Source organism: Oncorhynchus masou, chromosome 30 (assembly GCF_036934945.1).
Source record: "Oncorhynchus masou masou isolate Uvic2021 chromosome 30, UVic_Omas_1.1, whole genome shotgun sequence".
NCBI lineage: Eukaryota > Metazoa > Chordata > Actinopteri > Salmoniformes > Salmonidae > Oncorhynchus > Oncorhynchus masou.
Window position 1 is genome coordinate 16436322 of NC_088241.1, and position 22611 is coordinate 16458932.

At 43.9% G+C, this 22611-nt stretch overlaps 2 protein-coding genes across 2 annotated transcripts in view; one reads left to right on the forward strand and one right to left on the reverse strand.

The window, feature by feature from the left end:
• The window catches only part of LOC135522174 (thioredoxin-interacting protein-like), a 328799-nt gene that overhangs the window by 92798 nt on the left and 213390 nt on the right, over positions 1 to 22611 (forward strand). The window lies entirely within an intron of this gene.
• Positions 1511 to 21828, reverse strand: iqgap3 (IQ motif containing GTPase activating protein 3). Its single transcript, XM_064948191.1, has 36 exons — positions 21556 to 21828; positions 21155 to 21242; positions 14688 to 14844; positions 14260 to 14337; positions 14008 to 14152; positions 13775 to 13888; positions 13290 to 13468; positions 13102 to 13183; positions 12849 to 13012; positions 12680 to 12767; positions 12338 to 12501; positions 11904 to 12064; positions 11687 to 11802; positions 11379 to 11542; positions 11197 to 11287; positions 10887 to 11054; positions 10386 to 10525; positions 10095 to 10265; positions 9907 to 9990; positions 9748 to 9819; positions 9583 to 9652; positions 9205 to 9413; positions 8915 to 9067; positions 8613 to 8776; positions 8294 to 8518; positions 7880 to 8020; positions 7581 to 7665; positions 5435 to 5667; positions 5185 to 5317; positions 4800 to 5050; positions 4621 to 4708; positions 4290 to 4502; positions 3956 to 4122; positions 3721 to 3849; positions 3497 to 3605; positions 1511 to 3295 (listed from the first exon to the last, which is right to left on the reverse strand). The coding sequence occupies exons 1-36, from the start codon at positions 21590 to 21592 to the stop codon at positions 3182 to 3184; spliced, it is 4947 nt and encodes a 1648-aa protein (XP_064804263.1). The 5' UTR covers positions 21593 to 21828; the 3' UTR covers positions 1511 to 3181.

Below are 22611 nucleotides of genomic sequence, written 5' to 3' on the forward strand. Positions count from 1 at the left end.
TATTATGCCCGGTCTAACAATAAACAAAGGTCATTTAATTGCCATGAGTAATAAACACTTAATGGCCTACATGCAAATCTGCATGCATTTTAATTGGCATTCCAACTTTTGTAAACTACCATTAAATATAAAGATTATTAGCCCTATGCTTCTACAATTTAGTTGAACAAATACTGTTAAAACCATTGTCTATTTATTCTGCACAGGATGCTGCCTGGAAGCTATTGACCGAAAAGCTAACTGTGCCCTCTAGTGGCTACCTGGTATTATTGCGCGGGCACATTACTGTATAGTAGCTCAGTGACTTTCAACGTGGCACGGTCATAGGATGCCACCCTTCCAACAAGTCAGTTCATCAAATGTATGCCCTGCTAGAGCTGCCCCGGTCAAAGTACAGTTATTGTGAAGTGGAAATGTCTAGGAGCAACAACCACTCCGCCGCGAAGTGGTTGGCCTCACAAGCTCAAAGAACAGGACCGTCAAGTGCTGAAGTGCGTAAATATCGTCTGTCCTCGGTTGCAACACTCACTGTCAAGTTCCGAACTGCTTCTGGACACTACTTCAGCACAAGAACTGTTCGTCGGGAGCTTCATCAGATTGGCTCCCATCGCCGAGCAGCCGCACACAAGCCTAAGATAATCATGCACAACGCCAAATGTCGGCAAGAGTGGCGTAAAACTTGTCGCCACTGGACTCTGGAGTAGTGGGAACATGTTCTCTGGAGAGATGACTCAAGCTCTATCTGGCAGTCTGACAGACAAATCTAGGTTTGGCAGATGACAGAACGCTACCTGCCTGAATGCATAGCGCCAACTGTAAAGTTTGGTGGATGAATAATGGTCTGGGGCTGTTTTTCATGGTTCCGGCTAGGCCCCTTAGTTCCAGTGAAGGGAAATCTTAAGTCTACAGCGTACAATGATATTCCAGACGACTCTGTGCTACCAATTTTGCAGCAACAGTTTGGGGAAGGCCCGTTCCTGTTTCAGCATGACAATGCCCCCACGCACTAAGCGAGGTCCATACAGTCATGGTTTGTTGAGATCGATGTGGAAGAACTCGACTGGCCTGCACAAAGTCCTGACCTCAACACCATCTGAATCAATTGAAATGCCAACTGGGAGCCATGCCTAATCGCCCAACATCAGTGCCAGACTTACTATTGCTCATGGCTGAATGGATGTAAGTCCCCGCAGTAATGTTCCCACATCTAGTGGAAAGCCTTCCCAAAAGAGTGGAGGCTATTATAGTGGAAAGGGAGACCAACTCCATATTAATACCACGATTTTGGAATGGGATGTTTGACAAGTAGCTGTCCACATACTTTTGGTCATGTAGTATACATGGTGAATATCTATGGCAGGTATTGTTATTTACCAGTTTGTGGCGCTCACAGAGCAATCATGTATAGTCTTATGGCTATTATGAAAATAATACAATCTCTCATTAGAAATAAACTATTAAGAACAAGTGAAGAAAATACTTGATTAAACTATGTAAAAACAAAACTATGACAGAAAAATTACATTTTTATTAGAATATAAAAGTAAAAAACAGGAGTGTTAACAGTTTCCATTGCATAGTAAGATTCATTAGAACAATTTAAAAATCAGGCAGTTGGTTAATTCATCTAAACAGACAATGGACTAAATTTCCTTTTCACCTACAGTACTGACATGTAAAGAAATTAGTTTTATTGTCATGTTGGACCATGTTCATATTTACCAACTAATTGTGACTGGCCTGAACATTAGTGTTGAAAAGAAAAAGCAAAAGACTGACATTAGGGTAGCAGAATGACAGATGAAAATACAAAGAGAAGAGAAACAAATGACAGAAAATATGTACATAAGTTTGAACAAAGTTTCAAGCACAGACTAACAAAAAGGTCAAGCCTCTTAGGTGAGGTCAAAGGTTGGACAACAAGGCTCAACCACATCTCCAGCTGACAGAAGCCTAGCTAAATGGAGTCACCCTCATTGCAATGTCATCTGTCTTTCGGGTCAAATACCTTACAATGTGGCCAAACCTGTCAGTAACCTACACTTCAGAGAGACAAACCATAATCACAGGAAGTCCCAAGGCACATATTACAGTACCATTTCCTGTTGCTAGGCTAATGAATGTGGCATTTGAAACATTATGCTGCGCAACATAAAAATCCCCTGAGAGCATATGTATGTGGAGTGGGAAGCAAATATGGCTTATCGGGCGGTCCTGTGCCCATTTTAAGTAGTGCACAAAATACTAGAGGATTGTGTCGGCTGCTATGTGGCAAACTGTAGTGTTTCTATTTAAACAAATCCATCCATACTGTATGAGAAGTTGCTCAGTGAGTTTTTGAAAGGGAGAAAGGTGGCGAACTCAGCAAGGCTGAAAAATGATTAGGATACAGTCGTATAATATCAGAGGATTAAATAAATGATAATAGATTAAGCCGTTTGTACACAGAGCCACTAGAGATAAAATAACATGTAAATAAGGTTGCAGTGTTTTTGATTAAAATCCCTTAAAGTAAAGCTGCTCGAATATGTTCAAGATATAAAAGAAAAAAAATGTAAATCTGGGAGGGTGAGATTAATACAAATTGAGGCATACTATAGCCCTGTCATCCCAACAAGGAAAATGAGGAACATCACTCAAGGCAAATAGTTGGGCAGCAGGTAACCTAAAGGTTAGTGTTTGGCCCCTATTGTCTCACGTCAGATAGCACGACGGCAGTCTGCACTGAATTGAGTTTAAGGGACAAGCATCACGTAAGAGTGACACGATCTGACGTAAGACAATGGCGTCGGGCCAGTATAACCGAAAGTTCGCCGGATCAAATCCCGAAGCCGACAAGGTGAAAAATCTGTATAATGCCCTTGGGCAAGAACCTTAAGCCCAATTGCTCCAGGTAGGCTGTTATGTCTGCCCCAAACTCTGAGGGTGTCTCAGGAGTTGGGATATGTAAAAACACATTTCCAAGTCACAAGTTCATTATTATTAAATGAGCAACCCTCATCCTGAGTGACCACATTTTTGAATGTCCTGCTTGAATAATATCACTAAATTGACTGATTTGATTAATGTAGTTAGATATGAACTAAATCTGTCCATTGGTACATTTACAAAAAGTAGCCAAAGTACACACACAAAAAAAATTAGCCTTTTGAGGTGGGAGATCTGGCAGTTCTCTAACCCCTCACTTCTTGAAGAACTTCTTATTGAGAAGGAAGATGAGCAGGTTGACGTTGACTTTGGCCTTGTCAAACATCTTCATCACCGCCACTCCCTCGTACTGGAGCTGCAGCAGGTCCTACACACACACACACACGAATAGACAGTTCTGAAATCCAAGATCTTTCAAAAATAGCAACACTAAATAATTTACCAATGCATCACATACAATATAGAGCACTGATTTCAGTGAGACTGGGATATGCATCAATCACAGACCATAGGTTTGTACTGAAATGTCTAGTTTCTACTACTACTACCACCACTACCACCCACTCACCTGGTATTTGAGGGGGAACTTCTCCATGTCCACCCCCATAAAGCGAGCCTTTACCTGGAACGTGCCGCCCTCCTCACCGGGCACAATGTCAAAGATTACATTCTTAAACCTGAGGAGAGATAAATGTTTTTTAATTTATTTTCTTGAGGCCCTAAGTAACCATACATGGTGATTTGGTAGGGTGGTGTGTGTGCATGTTCCTGCTTGGGTGTGTGTATACTCACTGTGTGACTGGCAGGTCCTCAATCTCCAACAGGACTCCTTTCTCATGTAAACGGGCAGCAGTGTAGGTCAGAGTGGGCTGCTTGCTCTTCTTCCCTTTGCTCTCTGCTGACTTCTTTCCACTCACCTTACTGAGGGGGGAGAGAGAGCGAGCGCTCAGCACGGTAGCAGTCTGCAGCCGTTTTACTCCTGAACTTCAAACAGTGTGGTCACACTCCCACATGTGTTTATGTGTACCTGTGTTTGGCTGTGAGGTTATCCAGGCAGGTGGTGATGTACTGGCTGTAGAAGTCCACCTGTTCACTGTGGAAGGAGCTCTTGCAGTGAAGGCTGCCCATGGTCTGTCTCAGCTTGACCAGCTCAGCCTGACGACGCTGCCGGTACAGACGCTGGTGGCGGATGTCCTGGGAAGGATGGTTTGGAAAGAGGGTTACATTGGGGGGGGGGGGGCAAATCCAAATGGCGACCAATTGTGACGAGATATACCATCTTGGTTCAGGTGTAGTTGATTTGGTAGGATAACTTCACACACAATGACATTTTAGTTGTAATGTGTAGTGTCTCTTTCCACCTTGGCTATGAGCTGTAGTATCTGTGTCTCAGAGTCAGGTGGAGTCAGGACCCCCAGGCTCTCCAGCCTCCTCAGGCTACGCTGGATCTTCCGCTTCTTCTCCTCCAGAGACAGGTTGCCGTCGGCAACGATCGACTGGTTCCTCTTCATCTTCTCGGGGGTGCGGGCATCCCTCTGGGCACGGCGATGCATCATCCACCCATGCTGCACCTCCTGAGAGAGGAGAGGAGTACACCAGCGGTTAGGGGGTTAACTACTACCAACTTCCTGCGGAGGGATGAGTGTGAGGAAGAGGGTGTGTGGGAGCCCAGTGAAGAGCTGTGGAATATACCTGATCCTGAGAGGAGGAGGCCCTGAGGACCTCACTCAGTGTGTCTCCAGGCTGGGCTCGGATCACATCAATGATCAACTGTTTGGTACTGCAAAACAAGCACACTTCACATTAGACATGCCATTTTCATAGTGTGATAGCCGTACCACACTGAAATGTTAAATGGTTTAAGCCCCTACCTGAGGAGAATCCCCCTGGCGTCAGGGTGGTCGTCAGAGCCCCTGAACACATCAAACTTGCTGGTGAGGGTGAGAGACACCTCAGTCTTACTGTACTGGGCCAGGGTCTGTTCTGTCTGGGGCTCCGCAGCGCTCACAGCCCCCTCACCAATCAGAGCGTGGATAGTGGGCACCTTCCCCAGGTCTCTCAGCAGATTCAGCAACGGGTCAGACTGGTCGGGACACAGGGAGTCCTGGTGCTCCAGCAGAAGCTACACACACACACACACACACACTTTAGTGCACAGGATCTACTAAAATGAAAAGGTTGGTACCCAACCAACATCCCTCAGAACCCATTAAACTAAAAGTTTGGATGAGTCTTTATCTTATGTGGCATCCAGACCTTGTGGGTGTTGAGGAGCTCACTGATGGAAATATAGATGACAGGCTTGTTGAGGATGACCATCTCAGAGTACTCATCAATGTTAAAACGCTCCTCTGGCTCCGGCACATCACACGCAGCATGTAGGAACTTACTGCGGAAGACATATGAACAGTGCTTAAGAACCACGTAGCATATTTTGCCTAATTATAGTAATAAAGCTCTCCTCTAAAGGTGGTGGAGGCTGCACTAAAATGACAGGACGACTCACCGGAACTTGGAGTGCGTCAGGGTAATGTAGTCGTTGAGGGCACGCAGGTGAGGGCTGTCACCGTGGAAGTGTTTGTGTGCGGCAGCATGCTGCAGGATGCGTGCGATGGAACCCAGGATGCGGCGCTGCTCGGGGAGCAGGGAGGAGCCGGCCGAGAACTCGACCACGTCAAAACCATCCGGCGCCACCACGGCTGGGTTCATGTAGCGGTAGTACACCAGGTTCCCCACAATCTGACCACAACACAACCATCATGTTCCCCACAATCTGACCATAACGCCAGTATTCCAGAAAGCCAGACTAGTGACTTAGAGAGACGTTCCAGTTCCAGAAAAAGAGGTTGAAAGACAACCTGATCAGAAACCATAGTAGCACCGAATTCTAAAGTAAAACTGCTACCTACTAGGTTAACTTGATCTTAGCCTGTCTTGGTGAATACAGGACTTCTCCACCAATAAGATTGTTCATGACTGTGACTTGTCCTTTAGAAAATCCACTTGACATCGGAGCCTGCGTAGTTGGCAGTGCTTTACAGTGCTTTATTTCCGGCGATGCTGAACTATTTGGCAGGGCAACTGTGTGTAGAGCTATATGAGGTGCCTCACATTGAAGATGTCTTTATTGCATTCCTTGGCTATCAAGTTTTCCATATAATCATGGAGGACTTCTACAGAACATTTACATTTACATTTAAGTCATTTAGCAGACGCTCTTATCCAGAGCGACTTACAAATTGGTGAATTCACCTTCTGACATCCAGTGGAACAGCCACTTTACAATAGTGCATCTAAATCATTTAAGGGGGGGGGTGAGAAGGATTACTTTATCCTATCCTAGGTATTCCTTGAAGAGGTGGGGTTTCAGGTGTCTCCGGAAGGTGGTGATTGAACTGCAGGTAGAGTAAACTGAGGCCAGCAATGCTTTGCTAATCTCACATTAATAAACCTAGGCAACATGATAAAAGTAGCCTAATTCATCCTTCAGATTTTCCAAAGTCATTGGTGCTGCAGAGGGACACATTCCCAATTCAAAGACCCTCTGGACCAAATGAAGGAGACAAAGTGAACAGAAAATATATACCTGCATAAACAGGTAGCTATTGAATATTGTAGCCAACACTTCTAGCAAACCAAATGGGCCTAGCATTGCATTTGTGACATATGTAAGTTGTAGTAGCCTATTAGGCCATAGCCTTGACACTTAAGCATTTTTATTGCAACGCTGGTGATATATTATAAAGTAAAAACATGACTAGTCTCCCATGTGTGTAAGCTAGGCCTATTAAATATTGGAATCATGCCACTTCACACATTTACTGTCTGCAATTGTCTGCCAGGCTCTGGCCCTCTGGCTTTTGCAGTAGTGGATGTATTACTTTTTTGGGGTAAATACACCACATATACACAAATGTACAGTACCAATGTATAAAAGTCAAGCACACAGCCATGCAATCTCCATAGACAAACATTGGAATTAGAATAGCCTTACTGAAGAGCATGACAACGTATGCCCTAATGCACAAAGCAAGGTCCATACAGAAATTTGTCGAGATCGGTGTGGAGGAACTTGACTAGCCTGCACAGAGCCCTGACCTCAACCTCATCAAACACTTCTGGGATGAATTGGAATGCCGACTGCGAGCCAGGCCTAATTGCCCAACATCAGTGCCCGACCTCCTCACTAATGCTTGTGGCTGAATGGAAGCAAGTCCCAGCAGCAATGTTCCAACATCTAGTGGAAAGCCTTCCCAGAAGAGTGGAGGCTGTAATAATATGTTGTGTTACAATTGTTTTAGACTTGTTAAATATGGAGTCAAAAGACCGAACCCAATATCTATCGACATGAGGACCTTTTTGAATGTTGCGTGCACGAGCCAGTTGTCAGATCAATCAGAGCTTTGCTAAGCCTAATAACTTAAACGAGAAGCAACGGTTCTGGAACAAAGAAATCCTAAACTCCCTCATCTGGTTAAGACAAGCCGGATACGGTCGGGAAAACCTGAATTTGTTAAACCAGCTTTGTGGAATACCCCTCTGGTTCCCCACAATCTAACCACAACACGGCATCACACATGGAAGGTTCAGATCCTGTCTAGCTGATAACCGTATCTAAGTGATTTAATCATCGAGTCTGGTCAGTAGTTTACCTTGTAAAGCTCGTCCTCGCTGGCCTGAGGAAACTTCTCATGTAGAGAATCTCTCAGGACCTTGGCTGTGTAGCGCATCCCATATCTGTGGGAGGAAGGACAACGCCTGAGTGTTGAACTCCCATCACAGAATATAAAGTACCAGAGAAAGAAATCAAACTAAATCAATAAGTAGCCAAATGTGGTGAGAGGAAGACATGAGCCACCAACAGCTGTTTGATTAAGTTGCTGGTGATTCAAATTAATTGCACTGAGAATGAAAAGGAAGCTCTGCAGAGTGCATATGAAGGGCCTCTTACGGTAATTTATGCAGGTTGCTGGTGATTGCGTTGAGCAGGCGGTCTGTGAGGTTCTTGAGGTTTACGATAGAGATGTCCAGGCGACGCTGCACTTCTGGGTGGGCCAGGGCCTGCTCTGCACTCACTTCATAGGGCAGGGAGCTGGGGAGAGGAGACAGAGTATGTTGTGTCTGTATAGATGAATGTTTCTCAATGGACCTCTTGAAGCCAATCAGAGTACATATCTTTAAAATACTAGTCATGAGAAAATCAAGTCAGTACATTCAACTAAAGTAAGTAAATCAGTCTGCAAAGTATTTGCTGTATGCCGACCTCATGGCTAAAACTGTCTAGTCACCTCTAGTAGATGGCTCTCTATAGGAGAATGAGTGTGTGTCTCTGTGATACTACATTTGCTCCTGGTTCAGTGCTGACCTCTTGTGGCCGGTCTGGGTCTCGGTCTGGTTGACCCAGCTCTTGTAGATCTCGCAGGGGTCCGTGCGGATGCTGAGGGTGCGGTCCTGCAGCACCTCTCTAATGGCCGGCCCCAGGATCTCCTTCAACGCCGTCTGACCGCGGGCATGGCGGTAGAAACTCACCAACATCTTAATGACTGTGGGGTTCCCAGTCACCACCTCCTGGGGCTGGTCCACCTTCCACCTGAGAGGGAGGGAGTGAGAAAGAGAGGTTAAGTTCAGTGCAACTTGATCCCCCTGACAGCCTGTGTGTGTGAGAATAGTGTGTGTACACTGACTTGATCTCGTGGCGCAGCGCGGTGGTGAAGAGCTGCAGCAGCAGGTAGGCCTCCCTGCAGTCGGAGCCGTAGTTGAACAAGGTGAAGATGACCGTCTCCATGAAGAGAGTCGTTTTATTCTGGGGCATCAGGAAGATCAGCTGGGCCAGGTACAGAGGCTGAGTCTGGAGAACACACACACTTAAATTAAGCGAGCCATTGCAGAAAACTCAGTACAGGCCACATACGAGGGGGCGGATAAAATAGTCGACCCTGTATCGTTAATACCTACTAAAAAAAAAATGTCGCTTCCATCAGCTCACCTGTAGCAGATAGAAGAGGTGCTGGTAAGCCTCCAGTTTCTCCCTCTTATCTTTGCTCAGGGCCTTGAGGCCCTTGCTCTTGTCCAGAGCCATCATGTCCGACAGCTGCTCCTTGTTCTTCTTGGTCAGCTTCTTGCAGTGGGAAACCACCTCCTGTAGTCATGTTAGTTAATCAAATATATGGATGAGAAGTGTGATGGACGACGGACCCTTCTAGGCACCTTCCAAATCAAAAATGAATAGAACTTCTGAAGCCGGGGTAGTAATAATGGAACGTAATAGGCTCCGACCTGCAGCGTGACACGGTTGCGGACCAGCAGTCCTATCTTGAGGTCCATTAGGTCCAGGTCAGTCTCCAGCTGGCGGTTGGAGCGAATGGTCCTCACCACCTCCTCCCTCATACGCAGCAGCTCCCCCTCCTGGCGGATGTCGTTGTCACCCATCTCCAGCAGGTGCGCAAACTTCCTCACTACTGACAGAGGAGGGGTAGTGGAGTGGACTAGAAGAGAACAAGATCACGGTGTTAATACGGGGGATGTCAATGCAATTGAGACTGGTGTTATGCAAAAGACTTGGTATTTACATTGGACTAAATTTATGATCATTGTAAAAATAAAAACAATTGTAGGAAACCAGGCAGACTTGTGAGTGGAGCTGTGGCCACCTACCTAGCTTTCTGTATTCCTCACGGGCCTTGTTGGCTCTGAAGAATGCCTGGATCTTTATAATGGCGCCCACCTGTAGAAGAACAAAGGTCAGGCTACATTTCAAGGTATGTAGCCATTTTTAGAGCTGAGGGTTTGTCTACAGGGGTGATGGTTGGTTGCACTCACTTGACGTCTGAAGAAGCGCCGACGTGAAAGGTATTTCCTCCGAGCAATCCACATCTTCACACTGGCCTGGACCTAACACACACAGTAAGAAAAAACAATGGTCAACTTCAACACAGGGTTCGTCTTTAATTTACAAAGAGATTATTTGGTCAACCTTACCCTGACCACAGCCCTCCAGTTCTGGTAGAGATACTGTAGCCTCTTTCTGTAGGCTCTCTGCTGTACGAACCTCCTCCAGTGGGACTGGAAACAAACACACACACTGAGCACCTTTCGGTTTTGAAACATGTATTTTGGTATGTAACGTTAGTCTGCACTGTAGTTCTATGCGTTCTATGGTAGCTGACCTGGATGGTGATGATGGCAGGTAGCTGGGTGTTGAGGAAGTGCAGACGGGCACCCAGCCTCTGTCTGAGGAGGAATCCCTGGGCCCTGGCCTGCAGCTGCACCACCAGGCCCTCACTGGCCTTCCAATGCACCTCCCGGCCGTGGGCAGCAGTTACACTGCTCAGCACCGCCTGTAGAGGGAGACAGACCACAGAGACAGTCAGCCATAATAACTGTTGGCTTATCTATTCAATACAAACTCGAGCTCTTCAGCCATACTTGTTTCTACTGAATTTACAGGTAATTTTGACCTGTATTTCTTCGTGGGCCAGGAACACTGTGCACTGGACAAAGCCCTGCGGTCTCTCCCAGGTGCCCTCCAGCTTGTGCAGGTGGAAGTAGTAGGGGCTGTCCTCAGTCTTGGTCTTCAGCCATGGGCTCCGGTTGTCTCCTAAGTCCAAGTACATAGAGATTATGGCTTGTCATCACTACCTAGAAGCTTAAAGGTAGACTCAGTGTTATGACGCTGCCAGGAGCAACACCGCAGATACTAAGATGAGCGCTATGCAACATAGCATCTGCGCATGAACACGGGTATGCTTCACTCTGCTACAATGTGGCGGCTACGAGACCAAAACAGTGGAGACGTTTAGCCTCATTCTTCAACTCTGTTGTTGCTGAAATTGACATTTACTTTGTGTGTCACTGAGTCTACAGTTAATCCTGACCAATTGTGAGCAGCTAATATGCTACTAAAGTGCATAGATCACCACCAGCATGAACGCAAGTGAATCACAGTAGTGGGTACAGACCTCCCACAGATTTGGCTCCGAGTAGGGCGGTGAGTTCAGCCTGGTACACTCCAGCACATTCTGCCACCACGCTCCGCAGCGCCACCTCTGGCAGACGCAGGACTCGCAGAGTCTGGGACGCCTTGCCCTCCTTCACCGCCTGGTTCACGGCCGCCAAGCCCAAGGACACTGGCCAAGGAAACACACACAGTTAAGATAACGGTATACATTTTGTGACAACATGAATTGCAGTTGTTGTGAGGAAACCCATCAGCATAGAATTTCACCATTGCTTTAAAAAGACGAGGTGGAGGGTATCATGCCAACTCACTCTTCAGGGCTCTTTGAGTGTCCTGATTGGCTCTTCTCACTCCTTCCTGAATGTCAGCCAACCACAACTCTGCTCCTGGGTCACGGTTCACCTGTGATAGGACAAGGCACAGCACTGAATAATGAACCACAAAATCTTTAGATTCCCTGTTTTAAACTATTATGTCTTCCTGGATGACATACCTCAGCCTTCTGCCTCCGGGCTCTGGTCAGTACGTCATGGTAGCGGCGGGCATTGAGTGTCGTCACCTCCTCAAGGCCACTGGAAGGCAGCAGCAGTGCAGCCAGAGTCTTCTGAGGGTCGCCTCGGCACAGGGCCTGGTTAATCAGCCCGATGGTGAGGATCTCTGGGGACAAACAGGAAGCAGATCCAGTCAAATAAAAGGTGTTTCCGTGGTTTTAGAATCAAATAGCATCCAACAAAATATTGCTGTCAATGGACCTAAACCCAGAGTGTTTCTGGGAGTTGGTGTCCAGTTCACCAAACGTACGGTCATGCTCTTCCTGTGCTGCTGCATTTACAGAGTTTAGTCCTCTCTGGAGATCGTTCCACGTCAGCAGAGCTCTCCCAGCCTTCCTCCTCTGATCACCCAGCTCCTCAAAGTACCTGAGGCAAATGACAAAGGAGTTCGTTAAAGTATACAGATCTGCAACCAGGCTACATGGGGACAACGGAGAATTGTCAGGAGAGTGGTACTGGAAACCCACCTCTGGACTAGGCTGTCGTCAATATCGGCCAGACCGGCTGCAGGGCTGATCAGCGTGGCACAAAAGGCTCCCACATCTTTGGCCTCCACCGCCTGGTTGATGAGAGCCACCGCCGAGAGCATCTCCACTGCTACGTACAGCTCCTCCTGCTGCAGGTCCCCCTGCAGGCACAGAGGACCACATTCACTATAGTTAGTTTACATACAACAAAGTTATTCAAGTTCAGTAACCTGGTCATTTCCCCCTATATTGTTTATATTAGTATATTTCTATTGTTTATATAGTATCTATTTCTTTTTTTTACAAAATGTTAATGGAACAGTCTTGTTTACAGCCAAGACAGAGTTGCAGAGAAAAGGAGTTGAGTGATATGAGGGAGATTAGGTGGCCATGGTAGCTTGATGGGCCAGGTGGGGAACTGTAGCCTAACCTACCTGAGGACTTTGTCGCTGCAGTGGGGCCAGTTCACTCTGGTAGAGCGCTGAGGCAAAGGGGTAGACGTCTGGGAGGTGGGCATCAGGGTCCATGAGGGCACGAACAGTCTGCCTGGGCTCCCCAAGACGCAGAGCCTCATTGATGGACCTTACAGCTTTCTGCACTGAATAAACACACACACTTTGTTTGGATGGATCTACAACGGAACATTGTGACTGCAAAGGACCAGTCATTAATATACTTAAGCACACATGCAGCAACTCAAGAGTCACTAGAATTTATATAGTGCATGCCCCTTGTTATAAGAACTGACTACAGTATTTAGTTGAGTGTGTACTAACTTGTCTGGTTGCGCTGGGCCTCCTCGTTAGCCACACACACCCCCTCCTGCAGCTCATCTCGCTCAAGAGGGTCCACACAGCCCAGGTCCTGCCACATGTCAGTGAGCAAAGGTCAGGGGTCAGTGTGTGTGTGTGCGTGTGCGCGTGGTGTTAATGTGCAGTTTCTCACCAGGGCCTTCTGTTCACGGTCAGTGGTCAGTTGCTCCAGGTACCAGGGCCCGTGGTCTCTCTGGAGGCCCCTCAGGGCCAGACAGGGGACCTGTAGGGCTGCCAGGAGGGCCAGAGAGTCCCCACAATCCAGGGCCTCGTCCACCTGCTCTATGGCCGCACGCACTGCAAACAGTGACAAAAATATTTGATTTAGTTCTGATTTTTTCCCTTCATCTTCTTATTTATCTGTTTGATGGTTAAGTCCTACTCACCATTCACTTTGTCAATATTCTCTTGAATCTCACTTTGGGTCAGGTATTCCTCATAGATATCCTTCTCTTCTGAACCTTTACACTAGAAATTCAGTACACGATTACCATCCTGACACCAACAGAAACTCTGTACCAGGGATATGGCTATAAATGCATTTTTAAATGATCATATTAATTCAGTCAGTCACCTTGGTGAAGGCGAGAGCCGCCTTCTGTGCCCGTGCTTGGCGCAGCATCTCCTGGTAGACTGGCATCAGGTGCGCTTGCAGGTTGGTGAGCATGGCGCTGGGATTCCGCAGGGCCTGGGCAGTCACCTCCACATGCCCACTCTCCACCGCCTCGTTGATAGCTATAACTGCAGCATGGACTGGAGGGAGAGAGAAGGGAGATGGAGGCATCATTTTGATAAACTATTCAAGGATAGTGAAAACATTGACTCTTAGATCACAGTCGATGACTAAGGAACTTCAATAGTATCTGATGTGTCTCTAGGCGTTTCAATTTTGGAATCCCATCCATATCAGTTTAAGTAGAGTACCAATGTGCCAACAGACAACCCCTTGTCTAAAACTAACACATTTTGGGCCAGTGTGAATTCATATTTTAACTTGAAATAAGGTGTATTTTCTACATCTGAAAACATCAAAGCAAAAACATCTGTGCCTCTACTTACCAGCAGCCTCATCCACTGTTATCTCATTGGCTAAGATCCCCCCAATCTTGCTAAAGGCTGGCATCTGGATGCCATATTTGTCCAGCTCCCGTTTCATGTTGTTAATCTCCTCCTCTGGAGAACAAATATTACCCAAAAAAACACAGGAATGAGAGGAATATTAATGATATTTTCCCCTTAACCCAGTTACCAGTTGTGATTGAATAGTAAGGGGTTACTAAGTAAGACTCTACCTGTAAATTTGACCTTGCCACAGAGGTCATGGATCTGAGGGGCCAAACCTAGTCGGAAAAGGTAGAGGCTGAGAGCATGGATGCAGTACACAGTTCTGGGCATGTTCTTCTTATCATAGATGTCAGTGGTCTCTGGGTGGAACATCTGAAACAAGGACAGGTTAGGTGCAGTTCAGGTGTAATAGTAAACAAGATAGCGACTGTTATACATGAGGAGAGGCCTAATAAAGAGTTTCTCCCTTTAAAATGTACCGTTGGTAGTCCGATCTCCGCCATCGCACTGCGCCAATGGTTGATGTTGTCCGTGTGGCGGAACTGCAATCCCATACCCTGAGGGAGAAACATATGATCCGTTGGAGAAATCTGCATTATGACACCTCTGATATTCAGCTACACTATTCAATGCCTTTGAAATAGAGTATTATGCTTGCTCAGCACTAATTCAAAGGAGTTGGTTTTCAATCACAGTCACATGTGAAAAGATATTAGAGCAGAAAAGCAGGTACTAGGAAAAATAGGGTGTTCTAAAGGACCACGAAGGTAAGCAAGAGGCAGAGTGTTATTTTTTAGAGAAAAATAAATGACAAGACTGTCAAAAGATCCAAAAGAAAAGTTTCTCAGTCTTTCTTACTGACAGGCATTTCAGTAAAACCCATAGGGCTGTGAACAATAGAACAGACCTTGAAGCGTTCCTGGTCCAGGTCATAGATTTTTTTGAGGGGGATGATCTTGGGGGCAAAACAGTGGCCTAGCTTGGCCAGCAGCACCCCGTTCCTCAGCCCCTCCTCCAGTTCAGTCGGGGCAGGCAGCTCCTCGTGGAGACAAGCTTCCATCCATCTTGTAAAGAGAGAACATAAGTCTAATGTCAACTTACTAGCGAATATTAACGCAAGATTTGTCCAAGTATTGCATGTGATGTGTTAAAACATGAAGTAAGAGCAATCAGACTTAAATGACAGAGATAGTTGCTTTTACAATTTCCTGCAGACAAGTGAATTGGCCAATTATCTCAGAAGACCGAGGTAACGACAGTTTCAGGTTAGATATTAGACGGATATATGGCTGTAGTTTTCCTTACCTCCACCAACAGCAGTTAGGGACCGTCAACATAGTGACAAAGCAACATTTTCTAATTTCAATAGCTATTTAACCATTACTCCTAAAACTTTCAAAAGTGGTTCTAGCTAACCCAATGGCATAGACACACATTGCACACTTTTTTAAAATGTAGATTTACATCTCACAACTTTTAAATTATTTACATTTTTGAATTTCAATAGCTCATTGGTCTTATGACCTACTAGACTCAAACAAGGTTCAGAATGTCCACTGACTACCTTTCTATATTGCACACCCTTTAGTTTGTCCATTTTCATCTCACATGTTTTTAGATGAATTTTTCTCAATTTAAAATCCCAAAGCTCCTTGGTCATGTGACCTAGTGACTTCAAACCAGGTTCAGAATGTCCACTGACTGCCGTCTCACACTGATGTTGGTCTACTTTCATCTCATGCTATTAGACTTAAATCTGTAAGCTTTGCAGGCCTTTATTTTACATGGGTGCTAAAAAAAAAAAAAAAAAAAAAGGAAGTTAACAAATGTTCCAACCTTGCAATAACTATCTTTTATATGGACCCTGAAAAGATCTGAAAATGTCTGTATGTGGTATGGATCAAGGACAGGAGAGGTGTTTGAACAGAGGTGCTTAAAGGAAGGAGCACAGGTAGGCTTCATGAAAAACAATGTTTCATATACTCTTTAATCACAGTAATAGGCAGCGATTTGTCAGACAGAGTGAGCTTGATAACGTGAAAGAATCCTTTTCATAGCATCACTGTCATATACTGTACATTAAGACAAATCCTTCTACGTCGAGTATTAGAACGCAGTTTACAGAACCCGATAATGACTTGATATGAGTGCATTCGCAACAAGCCACCTGCAGACAACTTACAAAATGCAATAGTGCATTTGAGGGTTCGTTTTTCTGATGAAAATAGTTATTTGATGTATGGCCTACTATTTCTAATTGGGAAAATAAACGTCTAAGTCTTTTGTGAGTAAAATCCTTTTTCCAAAAATGATTTAGATACATTTTTTGTGAAGAGGTATGAGGGTTGTGATATGGGTCATTTAATAGTAAAATCATTTAAGGGATCAATACATTTCTATATTGCTTCCCCAGTATCTGCATGAACCATCAGGCCAGTGTTTTTGGTTGACCCTGCTGTACAGAAAGGAGGAATCAGAACACACTGCATTCAAATGCAGGTCTTAGTTATTCCATTGTACTGGATCTAATACATATTAGCATTTTACATACATTCATAAGTGTAATAATATTTTATGACATACTGTGAAAAACTCACTGCTGGCTCTGTCACTTTCAGACATGCGCAGAGCAGACTGAATGGGGAAGGGTAGCTCTGGACTTGAACTACAGGGGTTCTCTGTAAAGAGAGAGAGTAATCCAAAAGGCACACACACACACCTCTTGACTTTCAATTGGTATTCTCTCCTGATTGGCTCTGTGGTGCAAAGTCTGGCAGTCTGACTAAAGTGCCAGAGGTATGAGGAGAGACATCCTCCTTTGTATTTATGGTAACAAATATTTCCTAACACTTTAGATCCTATTCTTGGACAGTTAGAAAACACAATGCATCAAAAAATAAATAAATGACTAATTACTGTCCATGAGTAACCTCAACCTTGTGGGTCTGTGGGTGTTTGGGCCAATAAAGTGCCAACTCAATTCTACCAGACTAGTCTCTCATGCCCCTATGAACGGGGACACGGGGCGATAGGAATGAATCTAAACCAGACCTTTTTTACTGAAGTACACAAACCCGAAATCGGGGCTCTTTTCTTGACACAGAGTAGCAGTTAACCAGATTAGAAGTCAAGAAGATCAAAAAGTAGATTGTTGTAAGGGTGTATTATGTCCTGTGCTGCCACATTGTCATATCCATTCTGGATTCTGAGTGGTAAAATCATAGCTGAATAATGCCTCTATGTATGTGTATACATTTTCCGCCAAGACAGAACTGCCATAGAGGGTGGAGTTGCAATCTACTGTAGAGACAACCTGCAGAGTTTTGTCATACTATCCAGGTCTGTGCCCAAACAGTTCGAGCTTCTACTTTTATAAATCTACCTTTCCAGAAATAAGTCTCTCACTGTTGCCGCTTGTTACAGACCACCCTCAGCCCCTAGCTGCGCCCTGGACACCATATGTGAATTAATTGCCCCTCATTTATCTTCAGAGTTTGTACTGTTAGGTGACCTAAACTGGGATATAACATGGAACTCACCCAAATTATCATGGAACCTACCAGGTAAGCTAGAAGCCCAAATCCATAGACTCTGGCACCCTCATAGAAATAATCCTGACCAACCTGCCCTCTAAATACACCTCTGCTGTCTTCAACCAGGATCTCAGCGATCATTGCCTGCATCTGTAATGGGTCAGCGGTCAAAACGACCACCCCTCAACACTAGAGGTGGACCAATTATGATTTTTCAACGCCAATAATGATACAGATTATTGGAGGACTAAAAAGAGCCAGATACCGATTTTTTAATTGATTTGTAATAATGACAATTACAACAATACTGAATGAACACATATTTAACCAGATTATTTATTTTGACGTAATATAATGCATCAATAAAATCAATTTAGCCTCAAATAAATAATGAAACATGTTCAATTTGGTTTAAATAATGCAAAAACAAAGTGTTGGAGAAGAAAGTATAAGTGCCATGTAAGAAAGCTAGCGTTTAAGTTCCTTGCTCAGAACATATGAAAGCTGGTGGTTCCATTTTAACATGAGTTCAATATTCCCAGGTAAGAAGTTTTAAATTATAGGAATTATAGGACTATTTCCCTCTATACGATTTGTATTTCATATACCTTTTGATTATTGGACGTTCTTATAGGCACTTTGGTATTGCCAGTGTAACAGTATAGCTTCCGCCCCTCTCCTCGCTCCTCCCTGGGATCGAACCAGGAACACATCGACAACAGCCACCCTCGAAGCAGCGTTACCCATCGCTCCACAAAAGCCGCGTCCCTTGCAGAGCAAGGGGAACAACTACTCCAAGTCTCAGAACGAGTGACGTTTGAAACGCTATCAGCGTGCACCCCGCTAACCATTTCACATCAGTTACACCAGCCTAATCTCGGGAGTTGACAGGTTTAAAGTCATAAACAGCGCAATGCTTGAAGTATTGCGAAGAGCTGCTGGCAGAATGCAGGAAAGTGCCGTTTGAATGCATGCTTACGAGCCTGCTGGTGTCTACCACCGCTCAGTCAAACTGCTCTATCAAATCATAGACTTAATTATAACATAATAACACAGAAATACGAGCCTAGGTCATTAATATGGTTGAATCCGGAAACTATCATCTCGAAAACCAAATGCGTATTCTTTCAGTGAAATACAGAACCGTTCCGTATTTTATCTAACGGGTGGCATCCATAAGTCTAAATATTGCTGTTACATTGCACAACCTTCAATGTTGTCATAATTATGTAAAATTCTGGCAAATTAGTTTGCAGCGAGCCAGGTGGGCCAAACTGTTGCATATACCCTGACACTGCATGCAATGAAAGCAAGAGAAGTGACAATTTCACCTAGTTAATATTGCCTGCTAACCTGGATTTCTTTTAGCAAAATATACAGGTTTAAAAATATAAACTTATATTGATTTTAAGAAAGGCATTGATGTTTATGGGTACAGTCGTGCAACGACTGTGCTTTTTTCGCAAATGCGCTTTGTTAAATCATCCCCCGTTTGGCGAAGTTGGCTGTCTTTGTTAGGAAGAAATAGTCTTCACCCAGTTTACAACGAGCCAGGCGGCCCAAACTGCTGCATATACCCTGACTCTGTTGCAAGAGAAGTGACATATTTTTCCTTGTTAAAAGAAATTCATGTTAGCAGGCAATATTAACTAAATATGCAGATTTAAAATATATACCTGTGTATTGATTTTAATAAAGGCATTGATGTTTATGGTTAGGTACACATTGGAGCAACGACAGTCCTTTTTTGCGAATGCGCACTGATTATATACAACGCAGGACACGCTAGATAAACTAGTAATATCAACCATGTGTAGTTAATAACTAGCGATTATGATTGATTGATTTTTATAGAGCGTTGGACTAATTAACTGTAAGGTTGCAAGATTGAATCCCAAGCTGAGAAGGTAAAAATCTGTCGTTCTGCCCCTGAACAAGGCAGTTAACCCACTGTTCCTAGGCCGTCATTGAAAATAAGAATGTGTTGTTAACTGACTTGCCTAGTTATATAAAGGTGTAAAAAAATAGAGAATAGTCGGCCAAATCGGTGTCCAAAAATACAGATTTCCGATTGTTATGAAAATTTGAAATCGGCCATGCCAATTAATAGGTCGCTCTCTACTCCAGACGAACTTCAATGCCATACAACTCTCCTTCCGTCAACTCTCCTTCCTTCTCTTCAACCGATCGCATCTGCCCGCCCGCCTATCATCACTACTCTGGACTGTTCTGACTTAGAATATGTGGACAACTACAAATACCTAGATGTCTGGTTAGACTGTAAACTCTCCTTCCAGACTCATATTGAGCATCTCCAACCCAAAATTAAATCTAGAATCAGCTTCCTATTTCGCAACAAAGCATCCTTCACTCATGCTGCTAAACATACCCTCGTAAAACTGACTATCCATCGATCCTTGACTTCGGCGATGTCATTTACAAAATAGCCTCCAACACTCTACTCAGCAAATTGGATGCGGTTTATCACAGTGCCATCCGTTTCTTCACCAAAGCCCCATATACTACCCTCCACTGCAACCTGTATGGATGGTCTCGTTGGCTGGCCCTCTTCATATTCGTCGCCAAACCCACTGGCTCCAGGTCATCTATAAGTCCTTACTAGGTAATGCCCCACCTTAGCTCGCCGGTCACCATAGCAGCACCCACCAGTAGCACACGCTCCAGCAGGTATATTTCACTGGTCACCCCTAAAGCCAATTCCTCCTTTGGCCGCCTTTCCTTCCAGTTCTCTGCTGCCAATGACTGGAACGAACTGCAAAAATCACTGAAGCTGGAGACTTATCTCCCTCACTAACATTAAGCATCAGCTGTCAGAGCAGCTTACCGATCATTGCACCTGTACACAGCCCATCTGTAAATACCCCACCCAACTACCTCAACCCAAATAAATAAATAAATTTTTTTTACTCCTTTGCACTCCAGTATCTCTCCTTGCACATTCATCTTCTGCACATCTGTCACCCGTGTTTATTTGCAAAATTGTAATTATTTCACCACTACGGCCTATTTATTGCCTTACCTCCCTGATCTTACTTAATTTGCACACACTATATATAGACTTCTCCATTGTGTTGTTGACTGTACTTTTGTTTATTCCATGTGTAACTGTGTTGTAAATGAGAACTTGTTCTAAACTGGCTAAATAAAAACTTATTTTAAATATCCTGTATGTGGGAATGTCTGTCCTACATGTAGTGTTGGTACATAGAACATTCCTCAACTGCATATATCATAATACTTCTATTTGCAATAGCAATTTATGTTCAACAACTGTCATTTTCAGATATTATTTTGACAAACACACTTTGGTGCTTACAATTCATTCTCTATTGTCATAGATTTGGTGGACACTCATCTGTGATGACTTTAAGTACTAATGAAACTGTCACTTAATATTTTTTCTTAGTCTACAAACGCTCTACATTTATTCACCTTGTTTGAGTCACTCGGTCACATGACCAAGGAGCTATTGACATTCGAATGTAAATAAATGTTTGTTTACGCTCCCTAACTAATTCAACGAGGAATACGAAATGCTGCTCACATTTCCACATGTTTATTAGCTTTAGAAAGCGAAATAATGTCCAAATCGTGAAAATAAGACCTGTGCAATTTTTCCAACATCATGACACTTATTTGGAGTGGCTCAAGTGGTTTGAAAGCGCGAATATCCGTCAAATATCAAACTTGAAACTGTCTTTACATCGGTCTTCAAAAGCAAGTTCGCTATCCATGATAGGGTGAAGTAATACTGATATAGTCTGAAGTACACGTCAGCTATGGTCTGAAACCAACTGAGAAGAAAGTTATCTGTTCTTACCTTTTAGCCTCTTCCAAACGGCACAGGTATTGATAGGCAACATTCTGGATGCGTTGTTCATCCATCTCCTCAGCTGTTAACCGCTCATCTGTAACAAAATGTCAAACAATCATATAACTGTATACAAAGTACCATCTAGCTAGCTAACTTAACTAAATACCTGAGTTGACATGGACTTGAGCCAAGTTAACCTTGACAAGTTAGCTAACGTTATATTAGGAGCCTTGCAAGTTTGCTAGCTACAACTTTACAGTAAGCCTTTAACGTTAAGGTTAGATCATTTGCTAATGTTACCTGCGATCTATAGTTAGCCATCCACCTAAAACAGGCAAAACAACCAGTTTACTATTTATTGTCTAACAAACGTAATGTTAATTAGGTTGCAAGGTCGTTTAACTTACATCCACCTGAATGCGTTTGTGTGCCCGAATCTCCCATTTTCTTGACTTTTCCTCCTCCGACAGATTACTGGCACGTTCTCTCAAAACGCTAGTTATATTTTCTGGTCTCAAGTTATCGATATGACTTTCGCATGTGGATAGTGTTTTAATTAAATTGTTGATGCTGTTTCCACATTTAAAAAATAAATAAATGCACAACCCTTCCTACCGATCCAACTGCAGTACACACATTTTTCTGTTAAGGTTCCGTCAAATTTGAACTTTGAATATCCCGCCATCCACTCATTGGCTAATCAGAAGCTGTTCTGATTGGCCAATACAGTTGGTCACTTTGTATTGTGGTACATGAAGTGTATTTTGGAAACGTTCGAAACATACGTGATAACCATAAATAACTTTCTGGGAGACGTTTACTTGTTACTTAAAAAATAAAAATGTTTAAACATTTTGTAAATAATCATAGCTAGGAATTCGATATTTAAGTTGCTGATTCAGTCTCCTTGTTAATTGTGCCGAAAATAATTTAAATGGCCAACTACTCCTCACTTCCTATTTAATATTGCCATAGCAACATACCTGCTACTTCATAGCTTTCCCTGGCTCCACAAACCAGTAACTCCCTAACATTAGCTAGCTAACAAGAAATGCCAGCTAAAACGTGTGATATAGACGAACTAGGGTTTACGGCTGTAGGGATAATTGACCAATGTATTTGTCAAACTAATTAACTAATTTCAATGGCTCTGTCTTGGATGGCTGTTCATCTTGAAATGTGAGTGAAATAGCTAACTAAACTAGCTACGTTAGCCATGTTACCAAGACTCGAGAAGCTAATGCGTTAATTAGTCATGTGGTTTCAAGTAAGTAAGTTAGCTAGAGAACAGGATAAACATCTGTCCATGCTACTTCTCAAAAATGTTTATTTTTATGCGATAATTCTGGCTATATATGCCTAAAATAAATCCCTTTCAGTGAGCTCATAATATACTTGGTTAAACATTTATTTGAAAGGACAGGCACGGAGTGAGTCCTCATGTTGTTTGCCACATAGCAAGT

Bases quoted from the DNA above. Each gene is read 5' to 3' on its own strand.
- iqgap3 (XM_064948191.1), bottom strand. From the start codon at position 21,592: ATGGGAGATTCGGGCACACAAACGCATTCAGGTGGAT. The intron at 21,243-21,555 runs GTAAGTTAAACG...ATTTTGTTACAG, and splicing joins ACAAACGCATTCAGGTGGAT to ATGAGCGGTTAACAGCTGAG. The intron at 4,123-4,289 runs GTGGAAAGAGAC...CATCCTTCCCAG, and splicing joins TACTACAGCTCATAGCCAAG to GACATCCGCCACCAGCGTCT.